Source organism: Nothoprocta perdicaria, unplaced genomic scaffold, assembly GCF_003342845.1.
Source record: "Nothoprocta perdicaria isolate Ctin4 unplaced genomic scaffold, notPer1 scaffold_57, whole genome shotgun sequence".
Classification (NCBI taxonomy): Eukaryota; Metazoa; Chordata; class Aves; order Tinamiformes; family Tinamidae; genus Nothoprocta; species Nothoprocta perdicaria.
In genome coordinates, this window is record NW_020455832.1 from 2,064,842 (window position 1) to 2,082,706 (window position 17,865).

The 17,865-nt window shown below is 43.3% G+C and overlaps 1 protein-coding gene across 2 annotated transcripts in view; it reads left to right on the forward strand.

The window, feature by feature from the left end:
• KIF5B (kinesin family member 5B) overlaps positions 1–10,271 on the forward strand; it is a 28,309-nt gene extending 18,038 nt beyond the window's left edge. Inside the window, exons 14-26 of one of the 2 annotated variants that reach the window (XM_026048738.1) lie at positions 714–920; positions 2,212–2,355; positions 2,637–2,825; positions 3,208–3,325; positions 3,714–3,775; positions 3,861–3,970; positions 4,343–4,444; positions 5,327–5,387; positions 5,482–5,553; positions 5,724–5,828; positions 6,337–6,553; positions 6,930–7,059; positions 8,027–10,271. In XM_026048738.1, coding sequence (XP_025904523.1) covers positions 714–920; positions 2,212–2,355; positions 2,637–2,825; positions 3,208–3,325; positions 3,714–3,775; positions 3,861–3,970; positions 4,343–4,444; positions 5,327–5,387; positions 5,482–5,553; positions 5,724–5,828; positions 6,337–6,553; positions 6,930–7,059; positions 8,027–8,033 — 1,524 coding nt within the window. In that variant the 3' untranslated portion in view covers positions 8,034–10,271. The remainder of the gene's footprint in view (positions 1–713; positions 921–2,211; positions 2,356–2,636; positions 2,826–3,207; positions 3,326–3,713; positions 3,776–3,860; positions 3,971–4,342; positions 4,445–5,326; positions 5,388–5,481; positions 5,554–5,723; positions 5,829–6,336; positions 6,554–6,929; positions 7,060–8,026) is intronic. The other variant, XM_026048739.1, reaches the window with a different exon arrangement.
• The last annotated feature ends 7,594 nt before the right edge of the window (positions 10,272–17,865 follow it).

A 17,865-nucleotide genomic window follows, 5' to 3' on the forward strand; every position in this document is an offset into this window, starting at 1 on the left:
AAGTTTACCTTTGGTCGTTATTGCTGTACAGGCCTATCAAGGGGAAAAGGCCAACAAATGTGTAATGGTCYTTAATGAGAAGTATTTATGTGTTGCTTCAGATCATACATACTGGAATATTCAAACCATTTGTGTGCACGTGTTGGCTGTGAAGTAATGTGTGTTAGTGATGAAACTAATTATATCATTTAGGACAGAGAAAATAAAAACATGCTAAAAGCAAATAAACAGAGGTCCTTCTTGTACATGGAAAGAAGGAAAAGGTTTCTGAGCACTTGAGAAGTTAGGGCTCTTATTTGCTCTACTTATATAAATAAATCTACCTCTTTAGCAAATCTTTATTTTGCTTTTTTTTGTTCCTCTCTGTATTTGAAACTCTATTAGCTACTGAAAAATGTACTGCCTACCTATTGGGAACTTCAAACACTTGTGAATCGTGTTCAGCTTCTCTTTTGAAAGCTTGCTGTGTTTCATGTGCRTTCTCAGCTGCTGTTTGGAAAGGCTTTGATGAATAATCATTTTGGCTTTGAGAACTTTTAAAACAGACTCTGYTTATAGATGAGCAGTTGAACTTTTATCATGCTCTCACTGTATCCATCCTGAGCATACCTAGTCCATGATGCTGGGCACTGGGAATTCACAGTAATACAGTAAGTGAAAGCATCATTTTTTTGATGATGATTATTAACTATATGTCACTATTGCTGTTGTAGCTTCTCGCTTCTACCAGACGGGACCAAGACAACCTGCAAGCAGAGCTGAATCGCCTCCAAGCAGAAAATGATGCGTCTAAAGAAGAAGTGAAAGAAGTGCTGCAAGCCCTTGAAGAACTAGCAGTCAACTATGACCAGAAGTCTCAGGAAGTAGAAGATAAGGCAAAGGAGTATGAGCTGCTTAGTGATGAACTCAATCAAAAATCGGTAGGACACGGGGGGGAAAAAAAGGAATTACTGACTGTCTTCAACTAAATTTTTTTTTGCCTTGCTTGCATTCCTTAAGTTGCTTTTTATATGGCTTTCTTTTTCTCTCCACACACACCCCTTCCCCCCCCATATGAGATCTCTAAAAATGCTTCCATGGCAGAGACGATCTGAATTTTTTTCTCAATGTGTTGGACTTTTCCGCTTTTAGTCTGTTGTTTTGGCAATTTTCATGGACAGTGTCACTAGATCTGTAGAGCTCGATGGCATGAAACAATGTTAGTCTTCTCTGTAATGCTGAGCTAGAGCTGGGATGCAAATATGAAAGTGTTTTGCCCTGTGAAGAAGTAACTTTGGGCCTTGAGTCACCACTGTTGAATATGAAGTAAGAGTTAATATATTTCACTCTTGTCTTGCCTTTTTCTGAAATGCCTGAATACTAACAGGTAGTTAATCTGGAAGCTTTCTCAGTTTGTGGTTTCTAACACTAGCCTTAGCAGAGGAGGCTTTGCTAAAGACAGTAAAATCCATGTTGAATATTGGACCTGACAGCTTTCCATGTAGCATCTATGACATTTCCCCACCTTAAGAGCAGTTTAAAAAAATCCTAGAGACTCATGTTTTTATTACGTACTGGTTGCCTGTTCCAGTTTTGTTGTCTGAGGAGTGYCTGTGCTGTACCAGCAACACAGTCTGCTCCAAACTGTCCCCAGTCCGAAAATTGCAGTGAACATACAAGTCTTCCTTGAAAGAAACCTGTATTCGCACACTACTGTATTTAAGGGGTATTCTGCGTGCTGTATCTTGATGTTGTCTAGAAGAGGCAGTTTATTTTACATTCTGAAATGAGTAAAATGCTGAGGACCGATTCTGAGAGAGGGCCCGTATTTCAATACATGCCTTGCATCGGTCCCACAGAGAACATACCACCAACCATCAAATATCTGCACAACTCTGTGGACCAGTGGTAGCCAAATATTTGGCAGACTTCAAACAGTTAAAGACAACTAATACTGCCTAGCATTAAAATACTTGCTAATGGAAAGGATATGCTTATTTGTAGGCATTAGAAGCAGAATACTGTGAGGATGCAGTGCTCTTTCTTCTTTCCAAGAAGTCTTGAACATGAAAATATACAAATCTCTTTATTCCGTAGTTTACTTAAATGATTTGATATCATTTGCTTGGGACACTTCAGTAGGCAATTATATCTTGATATATTATTTTAAAAAATGAAGCTAGTTCTAGGAAATGTGTTTTCTTTTATAAAATATCATTTCTTTTTTTCTAGGTTACTTTAGCCAGTATAGATGCGGAGCTTCAGAAACTGAAAGAAATGACCAACCATCAGAAGAAGCGAGCAACAGAGATGATGGCCTCCTTACTAAAAGATCTTGCAGAAATAGGAATTGCAGTAGGAAATAATGATGTCAAGGTAAAATTCAGTTAGTGTATTTTTTTTAATGACCCTTACTACACCTGTACGTTTTGAGTATCTAGGATCAGAATTCTTAGTAAAGATAACTAACATCACTGTAGAAAAGGCTGGAAATCTATAGAATCTATAGAATAAGTTTGTGGGAGTGAGGATTTGAGGTAATTTAGAAAGCATGTAATACTTCTAGTTTATTCATACAAGTTGCATACTTAATTCTCTGTACAAATAAGTATTTTAGTTCTYTAAACTTTCTCAATGTGCAATTTCCAACTTTTCAGCAGCCTGAGGGAACTGGCATGATAGATGAAGAGTTCACAGTTGCAAGACTGTACATTAGTAAAATGAAATCAGAAGTGAAAACAATGGTTAAACGTTGCAAACAGTTAGAAGGCACCCAAGCTGAAAGCAATAAGAAAATGGAAGAGAACGAAAAGGAGCTGGCTGCCTGTCAGCTCCGTATCTCACAGGTAATTGTTTCTCTAGAWTTTTTCCTGAATCTTCTTTTTTATCTATCAGGCCTTTTGCAAGAAAGTTAAATGTTGCAGTCGCTTAATGCATTTGACACCTCACAAGAGTYGTAGCACTCTTGCTCTGTCCTTAGTTCTTTATTCAATTTGAATGTCTCTGAGTGAATGGGCTGAGTGAGAAGTTGTCAGAACTTCCACAATATGGGTGTAGCTTAATGCTTTTGTAGCATTTGTATTTTTCTTTCTTTAGAGAGAATTTAGTTSGCATTTTTATTTTGAGATCAGGTTGGTTGTTTAAGAATGAATGTGATGTCACTGTGCAGATAGAGTTCTGTTTTACTTGGTTCTAAAGTAAATGATTCTTTTCTTTCCATTCCAAAAGCATGAAGCTAAGATCAAGTCATTGACTGAGTATCTTCAGAATGTGGAACAGAAGAAGAGGCAACTGGAGGAGTCTGTAGATTCCCTTAATGAAGAATTAGTCCAACTTCGAGCACAGGGTAGGAATACCTTCTGGTGATCATTTCCCCTCCTATCCTTTTAATCTACTAAATGTGTAGTCATAACTAAGAAATTGGTCAATACTATCTAAGTTGAAGGGTAGATCTGCAAAATGGCTTTTCATTTGCCTGAGCATATAGAATTAAATGAAGAGAGAGCCATGCTTGGTGTCTTGTTGGAAAGAACTGCTAAGAACAGGGTTAAATTGAAGGTGTGACTAATTTAATTGATAAATTTTCTGGGGAAAAATATCCTCAGGGGATTAGGGATGGGGGAATATGCAGGTGAGATGTGCTCAACRCTTACCCTATCTTCTTTGTGATTACCTAGTTATCTGGCAGCTAAAATGCTCTGGTTTTTTTCTTCTTCTTTCCCCATCCCTGTTAGAAAAAGTCCATGAAATGGAGAAAGAGCACTTAAATAAAGTTCAGACTGCAAATGAAGTTAAAGTAAGTCCTTTTTTGTGTGTGTTCTTTAAAGTGAAGTATAACAATTTCTTAGCAAATATAACAACATGTACGTTTTCCCTAATAGCAAGCTGTGGAACAGCAGATTCAGAGCCATCGTGAGACACATCAGAAACAAATCAGCAGCCTAAGAGATGAAGTTGATGCAAAGGAGAAACTTATCACTGAACTACAAGAGTAAGTAATTGCAGTTACTTTGTTAGCTATTAGCCATGTATTCCTAAGCTTTGTAAGGAAGMGTGGTAGGATGGGATGACAAGGTTTCCCTCCAGCACTGTTTCTAACTTGAGTTTTGCCTTTTGTGGTGTCACATGGAACAAGTTCAGCTGATTGAGTCARCATATCAGAAGCTTATGTTACTTGTTGCTGATATGACTTGGATTGTAACTTAATGAGTTTCTTTTGGACCTTTTATCTTGTCAGGGAGAGAAGTCTTTAGCATGTCTAGCAAGTTTAAGCTAAAAGGATTAAAGATCTGCCAATTTGTTTGTTACTCTTTCCTTTCCTTTTATGAAGTACYGACGTCTAATATTTACTTTCTCTCTTCAGCCAAAATCAGAAGATGATGCTTGAACAGGAGCGTCTGAGAGTCGAACATGAGAAGTTGAAGGCAACAGATCAGGAAAAAAGCAGAAAGCTGCACGAGCTTACGTAGGTGTCAACAGCGGGTGAAACATCACACCTTTAAAAACTAGTTACCTGGCATGATATGGGAAGTGGTGCATATCATTTGATGATATGCAGTGGTTTTTTGTTGTTGTTTTTTGTTTTTTGTTTTTTTTTCCTTCAGTTAAGTATTGTTTTTTCTAAAACTGTAAAAGTTTCACCYTAATTGAGCAACTCCCTACTCTTTTTTTCTGTGATTTAAGTGGTTTGGTGTAGCTTGCCTGTACTTAAGATTCAACCTCTCTGGAAAAACKAAATACAATATCATAGTGAGTTAGAGGCTGTATAGTTGATGCAGAATTTAGAATTAAATTCTGCTTTTCAAGTCAGTATGTAGCTTTTAAGGTTTTATATAGCTGTGGCATTGTCCATTAGTTCAGCAAGTGGTCAGCTAGTTCAGAACRTCTCTTAATCATTAGAAATCTGACCATAATCTCAAGATCATTCCAAAAAATGAGCTTTCATAGTGCAAAGCACAGGCAGAGMTTCTGTCTTCCTGTTCAAATTGAAAGCAAAATGCTGCCAGTGGCTTTTATTCTTGGAAATTGAGTTTCCATTGTGTGTGGTAAAAGCTTTGGCAAACATATTAGCAGAGAGGGAGGATAAAATGAGAGTCCAAGGCTCTTTCACTTAACATTTCATCTGATCAAAGATAAAAATATTTGTAGGATAAGATTTTCCCAAGTATTCATCCTGACTTTTGATTCTGAGAATCCTTATGTATTCTAGAAATGATGGTGTCATCTGTTGGCTATATCCTTACTTAAGGACTTAAAAATACTGTCTTTCTTCCTCCACTCTAACCTCTTAGAACATTACGTTTTCAGTTTTGATCAGATGTCTTAGGATTCATGTATTCTCTTTTAGGGTTATGCAGGACAGACGGGAACAAGCAAGACAAGATTTAAAGGGTTTGGAAGAGACTGTGGTAAGCTAGKCAGGATGTATTCCAAAGCCAATGCTTTCTCCCCCACTCCCGAGTTAGTTTTGATTGTTTTTAAAAATACTGTTTTTACCTATAGGCTAAAGAACTTCAGACTCTTCACAATCTTCGGAAGCTGTTTGTTCAAGATCTGGCTACTAGAGTGAAGAAGGTAATGGATGCTTTGGTAAAACTTCTTGTTTCGGAGAATGTTACATAAAATTCATTTTAAAATTGGGTTAGGAGTTAGTCTCTTTCCTTGTCGTGTAGTGCAGTTGYTCAGGGTTGGTCTGTGTCTCAGTTCAGATTTGTGCTCTTCTCCCCCTGCCCTTGCTACTACAGAGTGCCGAGATTGACTCGGATGATACGGGAGGCAGTGCTGCACAAAAGCAGAAGATTTCCTTCCTTGAGAATAATCTCGAGCAGCTCACAAAGGTCCATAAACAGGTATGAGATTTGAGTTTTAAATTAAAAAAGTGACTTGAAGTGAATTGTTTTAGAATACATATTGTTCATAATCTTTATATAATTGAGTCCTTCCATGTTTGAATGTGTTTTCAACATGCAACAACAGACTAAAGTAATCTTACAGTGTTGCTTAATACATACTTAAACTGCATGTGGGTGTGTAGTGAAATAACTGAATTCAAGTTGGAGAAGACCCAGGTTAGCATTTTGAGTTAGTGTATTAATCTGGGGGGGGAGTGTCTGACTGTCCCTGGCCAAAGAATGTTGATCTTAAGCACCTGTATTGAACACTATGTGCTTCCATAGTGACCAACTTCCAAATGACAGTTTAGCTGCTGAACCCTTAGATAAAAGCTTAAGGAAATAAACTATATATATAGCAGTCGTACTGCTTTGCCTGGTTTCGGGTGGCTTTTTTTGTTTGGTTCTCCCAGAACTTCTTCAACAAGAAAATAATCCATTTTTTTTACTATGTTTTTTTTTTAAGCTGGTACGTGATAATGCAGATCTTCGCTGTGAACTTCCTAAACTGGAGAAGCGCCTTAGGGCCACAGCTGAGAGAGTGAAGGCTCTGGAGTCGGCGCTGAAGGAGGCCAAGGAGAACGCCTCCCGGGATCGCAAGCGCTATCAGCAGGAGGTGGACCGGATAAAGGAAGCTGTGAGATCCAAGAACATGGCCCGACGAGGCCATTCGGCACAGATTGGTGAGTGAAAGAGACCCTTCCCTTCTGAAAYACCCCTCGGTTCCCCATTGCTGCTGTTATGTCTTAATTAAGAGCAGAATTGTGTGCTACAAAAAAAGCCTTGCTTTATTAGTTTGGGACAGCCGGTATTGTTTCTTAGTTTGCGGGTGAGAAGCTGCTGGAGCCAAGTGAGCTGTGGAGCAGCCAGTGTGTGGAGCCATTTGCAGCGCAGAGCAGCTGGGGTCTCCTCCCCAGGACTCCATCTCTGAGCTGTTTTCCTGTGACTGAAAACACAAAATCTTGATTCCTCCAAGGATATCACAGAGTAAAGCATTAGTCAAGGCGAACAGCGGAGCCGTGACCTATGTATTCTTAAGTGGTGTCTCCTTTCCTGCAGCTAAGCCCATCCGTCCCGGACAACATCCCGCTGCTTCTCCCACCCATCCAAGTGCAATTCGCGGGGGCGGCGCGTTCCCACAGACGGGCCCGGCGGCCGTGCTGCGCGGCGGAGCGCGCCAGGACAGAGGGTGAGTGAGCGCCGGCAGCCCCCTCAGCCGYGGCCCAGCGCCCTCCTAATGCTGCTAAAAAACCTGTTTCTGTTCAATGGGATCCGTTAGTAAAGAACGGGAAGAAGTGATAGGTGCTTCACTCTCYTGTAATAGTTACTCTAAGTGAGCATGGTGCTAGTAACTCAAACTTGATGATGATGGTGACAAGATTAGATTAATTTTCAGCCATTTACTTTGGCCAGCTGACTCGAGTTTCCCAGGTTGYAGTTATAGTCGGTGGAGAGACATGTATAATATGCAAGTCACCTGATTGATTTTAGATCCTTCCTGTAGGGTGAGTTTCTGTATTCAAACTCTCTTGCTTAGAACTCTGACTAAAGAGATGCTATCCAGTCTCACACAGCTTTGAGAATACCCATAATTAATWTAATCAGCAATAAGTAACTGAAATCTGAGCTTGCATCTCACTTTAGAGAAGGAGCTTTCAGTGTTGGTCAGTGAGGAATTTAAATAGTGTCACGTAGCACTTTGATTTTCAGACTATTGCCCCCGAAAGCAATAGTCTGACAGAGTCCCCTAAGGAACTGTACAAGCTCTGTATGATTCTCTTCATGTGTGACTCCGTAGTGACTCTGTTTTTTCTATTTTGTTTCTTGGAAGAATTCCTGAAGTACATGGAAAGAAGAGAACAAAACTTTGAAAATCTTCCTCTTCACTAATAAATTTCTATAAGTTGTTTTTGTGAGTTTGCAGTACTACCAAAGAGTAGAACGACAGACTTGCTTTCTCTGCACAACTTGCAAGGCAGTCAGTGGTATCTTATACCAGTTGTTTTGTGGGTTAATGCAGATGCTAAGCAATTGAGAACTTCTGGTTAAAGTAGAAGTCCTGCTACAGTAGGAGCATCATGCACTGGGTTACATGCTGAGATCACCCTCTAACAGAGTACCTGCACGTAACCACTTTTATTTTTCTCTCTCTACAGTTGCTGAAAACTGCTCTGTGAGGAGGATTGGATATCGCACAGAGGGAGTCATTCCATGACAATAACCTTTCCCTTCGGGGATTGTAGGATTATTTTTTTGAAAAAAATGTATAAATTATACCTGGCCTGTACAGCTGTCTCCCCCTTCAACAAATTCTGCTGATTCCCCCCAAAAACTAGAGTGCAATTTTGGCGTCTTGAAAAAGTACACATTACTTACAGTGTAGCTCTGTTCATTACATGGTTTGTCTTTCATGTCTTAAATTTAGTCTGCACTGTGCCAAGCTGAATGTACGTTAAGAAAATCTTAGTTTGTTTTTTTTTTGCTCAATTTGTGTACATTTTTATTGTCTTAGGGAATGTGCGACAATGTTTATGTTCATTTTTTTGTCACTCTGCATAACACTACATGTTCCACTCTGACTTAGAACAGCACTCTGCATTGAAGTCCTCCTGGAATGTTACACAAAGCATCGGACCTAAACGTGTGTACAGTGTAAGAACCCTGAAGTGTGACAACTGCCATCAGGCACTGCAGCCTCCACACCACAGAACTCCAAAGTTCAGCTTGAACAAGGCTATTTAACTGTTATCTATAACTTGCCCGTTAATCGGGTTATTTGGAAATATTGTACAGTAACTAGAGTAAACCGAAGTTTACAAAAGAGGCTTTGGCGATGGAGCGTCTCGTGTGTCTTGTTCCCGGGTGTGCAGCCCGYGCAGGGCGGCGGGGTGAAAAGGTTCTGCCTCGTTGGGATGAGCCCACGCGGTGCCGAGCGGTGCTGGCCGCGCTCGGGCTTCGCGCTCGGAGCGGCAACGCGAGAGCAACAACTGGAACTGTCCTCCATGCTCCCTGTGTCTCTAATGGCCCTGGAGCTGGGGCTACAATTCCACCTTTTGGTTTGGGGGAAGAAAATAGGGATTCCTTTCAGCAGCTGGGTGATGAGTTCAGGTTTGCTAATAAAGGATGTGTCTTTCTAAAGCTGGCATGTCTRGAAATCCCAAGGGCTTGTGTTTAATTAAAAGAGAAGTGCTACACTGAACTGTATTTGTAATGCATTTGTAAGTAGGTATATGAAATGTCCAAGGTAGTAGTTGTCAAATATTTTTCTTCTCTTTGCAATAAAGTCCTGTCAAGTGGCTGAAGTGACACGCGGGTTTTTGTGTTTGCGTGGAGCTCCAGGACTCCTGAACCTGACTTTTAAAATTTTCTTGCAGAATTTGCATAAGTTATTCCTAGGGTTTAGCCACTACATTTTTTAGAACAACCTTCCTCTGGAAAAAAAAATCGGTCACCAGATCTTGGAGAGAAGGAACTTAATATTACTTAAAAAAAAAAAATAAAAAATAAAAAAAAAATCAGATAGCTTTTCAAAGGCTGTTAATACCACTTTGTGTATTATACAATTATACCACTTTTTGCTGGGTATTCAGTTATTGTGGAAGCAGTAGAGATTCTATGACTCTTTAGAGGGCAAATCACTTAACTTTTATATTATAAATATACAAAATATTTATATTGTGATGGAACATAGTCCAATTTTAGACCTTTATTCACTTTTTTCTATAACTACAGTAGCCTGAATTTTTGATAATTTGATTTTTGAAGGCTGAATGTATCAGTCAGGTATGTCACTATTTTGGAATTTTCAGCTTTTAAAAGCTCTTTTGTTTAAGGCTGCCAAACACTCCAAACTTGCAGTTGTTTTAGAGCATGATTARAGACTGCACACACAGAAAAGAAAAATAATGGCAAATGTTTAAATGAAATATCACATAATGGAAAGAGGGCTGCTCATTATCTCCCTCGATGTTAACCACAGGTCTTCAGACCTTTACTACTTAAGCTGCAATCATAACTAACTCTCTTGAAACTACATTTAAATGAAGCAGGACTTTTTTTCTCTTGCCTGTGAGTGGGGAGGTTCAGTGCTGTAGCTAATGATCAGGGGCTTTGGTGCTGAAAATTGCTGTGTTTAAAATAAATAAAAATCTAGCCTGTAGCTCTTGAAGTGTACATCACCTTTTTATATTTAAACTTTTTTTTTTTAAAGACCTTTCAAGTTTACTGAGAACTGCCTCTTAATGTTAAATAAAACTTCTTTTGGTTTKGTTTTGTTGGTTTGGCTGTCATATGTCAGCTGGACAGGACAATTACTGTTTTTTGTAAATTAAAATAGTCTAGGGGGAATGTTCAGTTCACTGCTCTTTCAACCTGCAGTCTTGGCTTCTTTTTACATTCCTCTAGATCATATTTTTTAAAAGACGGTTTAGGGTAGGAACTTGGTGAAATAATATTTATTTCTGGTGAACAACTAAATTATTTACATAATTTAAATGCTGACTCACTGCTGTGTGTATCTCTGAATTTGACATGAGAGGACAAGTCTACCTGTGGAATATAACTTCAGTACACTTAAGATGCATTAAAACAATTGGTTTGGGGAAGACGCCGTATAGTTTTAACTTACCTGCATGCTGTAAATGTATTTGTGTTTAAATAAAGAGACAAAAAAAAAAAAAGTTGAACTTAATGTATTTATTCAGACTTGATCCCAKTGTATTCAAGTGTCTTGATAAATATCTTTCCCTTGACAGGATTCCTGAACATTATCTTTAAGTAAACTAGGGTCATTTAATATCTTTAATATTTTATTGCTCTGTTTGCTAGTGTATTGAAGTCCTTTCTGCACAAATATGGGTAGTTTTTATTAAAAGATTGTTCGTGAGGAAAACCAGCTTATGCCTGTGAAAATGTGCCGAATTTGACCGGGTCCTGAGCACRTGAACTCTGTCAGTCTGGGTTTCTTTGACTCATGACAAAAGCAAACAATTCCTGTGAACGCGCCCAATTAATCACTTTTTTAATGGCTTCTTTTCATTTTTATGTTATTTGAAGAAGAGTGCAGTAAGAAGGCCTGTATAATATAGGGAATAGGCTGCTCCGTGACGTACTCAGCAAGGAATTCTTCCTTGGCATGGGGCGTAGGCACTGACCTTCCCTCTTTCYGAACAGAGATGTCCTCTGTTGCTCACAGCAGCTGTTCTCTTTCCCTCTTACTCAAATGCTTTGCGAAAGCAGGAAAAAAAACCCTCAGCAGCATGAAAAAGAAAACCTAAAAATCAAGGACAACCTTTTCTGAACCTTTTAAGATATGTCTGCAAGTAACTTCATTCATCCTCTTAATTGGGAAACACCTACTCGGCCTATAACTGTATCCTACTCACAAAGGGTTGTTTTGGTCGGTTGCTTCTTTGTGATAGAATTCGAGAGTGAATTGGAATCCAGTCAATAAAATCTAAGGAAGTGAGGCAATGGCCAAGGGAAGAGCCTTGGGAAAGCTCATGCTCTATGCCCATCTTTGAAAATAAAATGTTTAACATGGAGGTTGCCAGTGCTTGGGTATGATGGTAGGCATTTGATTCATGAGAAACCTCAAGAGCTCTTTTTAAGGCTCTTCAAGGTGAAAACACACCTGACTGGAGCCCACACAATGGAGCTCAGCCTGCAAACAACGGTTCCTGAGGGCGCTCTGGCCCTTCTGCCTCCACAGGGTTTTTAGGAGGCTTGGGCTTTAATCTAGTCCTGGTTAGCAGAGGGGGAAGTGCAGCGGTGGCCTTGCCTTCTGCCAGGCTGACAAGCAGTAGCTTTAGCTCAAGAGCTCTTCCAGCTAAATCCCYTTCCAGAGGTGTCCGCTAAAAGGGCTCGGGAAAATTAAAGCAGTCAAACAAATAGGATTTCTCACTTGTCTTCTGCAGGGTTTGAGCTCGGTGGCTTTTGAGCCTAGGGCAATTTGTCTGCCTGGTAAGGCCTGAGGAGCTACTCTTCCATGCGCTCAGGCGCTTTTCTTTGGAATCCACATACACTTATCTCACTGGCCCTTGGAAAGGATTTCCCCTGAATAACCAAACAACTGCTCATTTTGTTTTCTAACTTGGTTCCCTGATTTGGTGACCCCTGAGTCTTGTGGTAGAGATTGATTGATCCCTTTCCAACGTGTCTGCCTGYGCTTCAGACTTCGGTCTGCCTCAAACTCGCTTTTTATTTGCTTGCGTGTTTGTTTAATCTCTATCCTAGGTGGTCTTTCTTTCATTCTCAAGACTAATTTTCCTTTCTCAATAAACAGAAACATTCGATTTTGATTTTTCTGAGTGCTACTGAGATGATATGTTTCTGGGCCAGACTGGCTTTGTGAGGCTGGTAAGCCAGACTTTTTGCCTATGCAGTTTTTAATAGACAAATCTTCTTCAACTTCCCTCAGGACTTCCCTCAGGACTCAACTCACTATTTTATTTTTAACCGATGCCTGCTGGAGGAAATGAGAAGTGAAGTGGCACTGGGAAGAGAGAGTAACTTCAGCTTCCAATGTCCTTTAATGTTTCATTACGGAAGCTGAAGATGGGGAGAGTATCAATCAACTCCAGGCTACCCAGTGTAATTGGGAGAGGAAGCTCAGGAAAATAAATATAAAATTTATATTTATTTTRTAAATTTATTATGTAAAAACCCGCAAGTGAGATTGTAACAGAGAATATTTAGCCTATATGATGACTAGGAAAGAAAAAGAAAAAAAAAAAAAAAAAGGTTTTGTATACAGAGCATGGCCTGTCTGCATCTTGTGTATTCCAACTGCAAGTAAATCAGGACCTGAAGAGAAACAAACCTTGCAGCGATGTATTTCAGCAGTATATTTACATTTTATACATAGACTCTTTACAAAGTGTTGACATTTACATTATTGAATGAAACTGAATTTATCAAGTGCCTTGCTTGCCTAGGGTAGTGAGTGCTTGTCTGATATGTATCTCCAGCAAGTAAAGTGAGCAGCATAACCCAAATGCTCTCAGCGTTCCTGAATCCACGAAACTGGGCTTGGCGAAAGGTGCAAAGGCAGCTTTCATGCGGGTSTTTTCACAGCACCCTTCCGAGTAGCAAGCAGCACTGGGGACCGTGGTCCTTTGTAACGAGCACCGTTTACCTTCAGCGAAGGCAGCAGCTGGAGAAGAACAGGCTTCCTGGCTGATCACAAAACTCTGGAGCTCTCTTGGCAGCTGCCAGTGGGTGCTTGAATTGGCTTTATTACAGCAGCTGAGTTAAAGCAAATTGCCTTAACAGAGTGTAAATGTCTGGGTTATCCTACCTGCTGTTCAGCGCTGGGCAGATGCGGCTGGGGGCCCTGGGCTGYGCTGCCGGTGAGAGCCGCTCTGCAGGATCCCTGTTCGCAGCCTGCCCTTGTCCAGTGTTTTGTGCAGTCTCTTTGTGAGGGGTGCAAAGAGCCTCTGGATGCGTCAGGCGACATCTCAGGGAAAACAGATGCTACCCTGGCAGGGAAGCTCCTTGCAAACTTGCTCCTCCTTGGGAGGCCTCTCTGCCCAGCTCTTGGTTCTGCTTTGCAGCTGGGCCTGGGGCAGGCRGGCAGTGCTGAGCCCTCGCCAAAGGGTTAGGGTTCCTTTGAGAGGAGTCTTTAAAACCACAACTTTGTTGGTTTTGTTGCTGATGTTGCTGTTTTGTTCTGTTTTCTGCCATCGGAGCTGTGCTGTGCCAGATGCCCAGGCCTGGGGGTTGTTTGCAGTGCAGTCTGGCCATATCAGGCCAGCAGGAGCCTGGGCCTCTCTCTGCTGCTGTCGACCTTCCCACCCTGGCTCATCCTCCTCCTTGAGCCGGGCACCTTCCCCGTGTCCTGCTGGGCGCTCTGCCCATGCTGGGATAAAGGGGGACTTGCCTGTTTCTCTTCAATGAAATATTTATTCCTGCTCCTACAGCCGCCTCACTTTCCTCCCCCACGTGGGACCCCAGGTCACCTGGCCCTGTGACAGGAGAGGAGCCAAAATGCAGCTCCTCCAGGGGAGCACGTACGGGACGAAGTGCAGAGGAGGAGGGTTTCGTGTTTGACACATGACGCTTTGCAGATGTTAGATACAGTTTATAACAAAAAAAGGAAGATTTTGCTGATGGTTTTTCCGGGGCTGAGGTGCCCCTGGAGCTGGGGCCCTACTGGAGCTGCTCCCGGGTGTGAGAGGGGCCGGTGCCCTGCGCAGGCCGCAGAGGGGATGGCGCCGTTGGCTTGGGCGCCTGCAGGTGCCTGTGCCGCTTGGTGCGACCCCCTTGCGGAATCACAGCCATGCCCCAGCACCTGAGTTTCACTTCAAAAAGAGACGTTTCCAGTCCCAGATATCTCCATCTCAGGCGAGTAAGGCCCTGCTATCCTCAAACCTGACSTGTGTTTGCCCAGGGGCCATTCGTTCCCCACGGCCAAGGCAGCAGCTCAGCTCGATCCTCCCCCGTGCCCCATGTCCCTCGAGCAGCTCCAGCCCGCGGCGCTTCGGGACCCCCAGCCCGGCTCGGCTGCTGCCCGGTGCCGCGGTGCCGGGGAGCAGCGCGGCCCAAGCGACGCTAGAGGGAGGAATCGGCCTCCATGGYGCGGCAGCCCGCCGGGCCCCGCGCTCGCAGCCTGCGCGCCAGGGCTCTGCCGCTTCTCCAAGATCTCCTATTTTCACTTTCAGATGTTAATTCTCTCCAAGGGTTGCCTGGCTCTTTTGTGTCAAGCGTGTGGAACTTTTCTTTCTTTTGTTGCATTCTTCTTATCAGCATTTTCTTCATTTTTGTTCCCTCGCCCCTGCAAAAAGCTGCCTTTTCTCACATTCGCTGGCTTGCCAGCAGGCTCACGGCAGCTGGGTGACACTGTGGTGCAGCTGTGCGCTCAGATGCCCGGGCTTTTGTTAGCTTTTTCTTTTTTTTTTTTTTTCACATTGCTAGATATTTTTTTTCCTTAGAACACGTTTTAGCAATGTTTTGAAGAGCTCTTTCTGCAACCTCTTCTCCAGCACGCATCCCCCGTGCATCTGAACTCAGAGCGGACCCTTCCCTCTTTTTTATTTTTCATTCCCTGGTGTTTCCAGACGCCTGTCTGGCCTCACCGTGCTGAGCTGAGAGGAAAACCAACCCCGCGGGCTGCTGGCCGTGCTCCCCCATGCAGCTGCGCAGCGGYCCGCGCTGCTGCAGCGCCTGGGGGCTCCCGTGGACCTCGCGCCCTCCATCGCCCCAGCCCTTCCTGCAGAGCGGCTCCTCCGCTGAGCTCGGGCTCATGGTGCGCCCTGTCTGCGCGGAGAAACCTTCCCCRTGCCCTCACGGCAGGGCCGAGGCCCTGGCGCTTGACCCTTGCAAGGCACTTGAGTAAAGGCTGCTATGGCCTCTGTGCTCAATGCCATTATTTTTGCAGCCAGCTACTGCTGGCCTGCAGGAGCAGTGCCATGCGTTACAAAGGAAAGCATCAGGAGCAGATCCCTCTGTGTGGCTTTTGATATCTTTACATATAAAGCRGTGGTGCTAAAATTCCCCTGCCATATAGAGGAGCCACAAAAGAATGTCAACAGTAAAATGCTCTGAAAGGCTGCGTGTTATATGTCTGAATAAATGCCATAATATTCTTCTAGACATTTCTACTCTTTATGCATTTCTACTCTTATGTTTGGGTTTTGGTTTTTTGGTGTTTTTTCAGGGAGAATTTTTAAATACTGCAATTTGATTTTTATTTGAACTGCAAAACAGTGTCATGGGATGCAGAAAAAAGCCAGCTCTCATCTGTGCAGTGGATGAACCACTATTAAACGTACTSATAGGTGAAATGTAGACAATTTTCTCTCATTTCCAGCTGACATATCCCCATTGATCGCCAGGCCCATAAACAGCATGAGAGAAGCAGGAAAGGCATTCCACATGATAAATGGATTTTTTCCTCCCACGTTCATTACTTGAGAGGGCTGTCAGGTTCCCTGGGCAGCCCTACACAATGRCGTTGGTCTGGCATAAATGCAGATAGTCTTAAATTAATGTTTCATTCCCATGGTTACAAACAGTGGCATCCAGTTGCAGCCCAGGATAATTCGATGACAGGATGGCAGAAAGCAAAGCACTTTGCCCCATAAGGGCTAATAAAAGACACAGGTTTGAATGGGGCTAAAACTACGCTCATAGCCTCGAGCAAGTTTATTAACCTGCAGTCTCCCGTGCAATCGAGCTGGGAAAAGGGAAATGAAAGCATAGATGTAAAAAGTGGGCCTAAGCAGATTAAAGATATGAATAAAAAAGTGTTGATTTAAAAAAAAAAATCCTTCTCCTTTTCATCCAGGTCCCGCTAGAGCCTTTCCTGGAGTTGTCGGGAGAGGGTGGGCACACAGGGAAGTGTGAGTGTCCCTGGAGCCAAACCAAAGGGTCGCCTCCGTGTACAGAGTAATGAAGCTGGCAGGGATCAGGTCCTTGTAGCTGCCACCCTGACAAACGGGACATTTGCAGGAGAGAGACCCTGTGGTTCGCGGGGACCACAAGGGTGACCTGAGCCCCTGCTGCCCACGAGCTGCCTGGGAACGAGGCTGCTGACCCTGGACAACAGCGACAGCCCCTCGGAGATGCTGCTCTCCCGGCTCCTCTGCTGCTTTTGCCCCTTCTGTTGGTGTGTAGCTGGAGCTGAGGATGGGGCTTCGCCAGGTCCATCAGTGAATGCAGCTTCCTCTTCAAGGTACAGAACAGCTGATGTGTAGACGCTCTAGAAGGTACAAGATAYTAAGAACTTGAGACAACCTGCGAAGCGGAAGAGATTTGCAAGGAGAGGGAATTCAGCCCCTACCATTACAAGGTGCCTCGGGGTTTTGTTCATCCTAACGTCAGCCCGTCTGGTGAGTGGGAGGGCGGGCAGGCCTCCCTCAGCAGAGTGGGGCTGGACGGCTCCCCTCAGCCCATGCCCAGCTGCAGATGCTGCATGTTTCTCAACAGATATTTCGCAGCACATGTTTTCCAGGAGGGCGATGCCTCAATCACAGCTTGGGATGTGATTACAGGCTCTAGTTGTTTTTTTCTTTTGATCAGAACATTYATTTTAAATAACGGATGATTTTAAAGCATCTTATCCATGTCTCCCTGGAATTATTATAAAGCTTCTCATCACGCTTGTTTTTTGTATTAACAAAAGCTCTTGGAGCCCCATCTGACATGTTTTATTGATCATAATCTTGTGTCTGGAAGCTGATCTCGGTAGCTATAGAAACACTTTTTTTTTTTTTTTAATGTCAGCCTAACTCCACAAAAAGTAGGTAAGGAGGAGCAGGTCATTTAAATTATTGAGAAACTACAGCACACTTTTTCTGTAGCTGGCCCCAATTTTTCTAACTTGATGCAGTAAATAATGGATGGGAGACCCTTTTGGCAGCTCCGTCTGCTGTGGCAGCTCTTGGGCACTGCCAGCCCTGCCGTGTTCTTCCTTTCAGGGATGTTCCCAGACGTGCCCRTGCTGGCGCCGGTCACCTCTCCGCACAGGGGCTGAAGGGAGCCTGGCACCTGGTTCCCTCCCGCTCTGCATCCGAGCCTGGTGCCGGGCTCAGGGGGGACATGCAGCACTGCTGCTTCATCCTCCTTAACTGCCCAAGTGCTTGGAAATGATGACGCTGGGACAGACCCCTGTCACGAATGGGCTGTTAGGAGAACTGGGGCACATCTGGAGAAGTCTGAGGAAGCTCTAGGGGTCGGTAGCTGTAGGTAGCTGGAACTAGGAAGCGGGTGGTGCTGGTGGCCTGAACCTAAGTAGGACAAGCAAAGTGGTGGGTGGAGGCCACCATAGCCCCCAAGGGCTTCCTATAGCGAGATTAGGTCTTCTTCCCAAGCCTCTGTGGGAAGCAGCAGGGCAGAGACACCAAGCTACGGCTGCCTGTCTTCCAGCTCTGCAAGAAACCAAGGGTGTAAATGGTTTCTTTCTTAAACTGCAAGAGATTTACCCTTCTAAGTCATTGTTTGAGCAGGTGAAAAAGCATTAGCCCTTTGGAACTGCCGGAGATACCTGGTTGTGGCA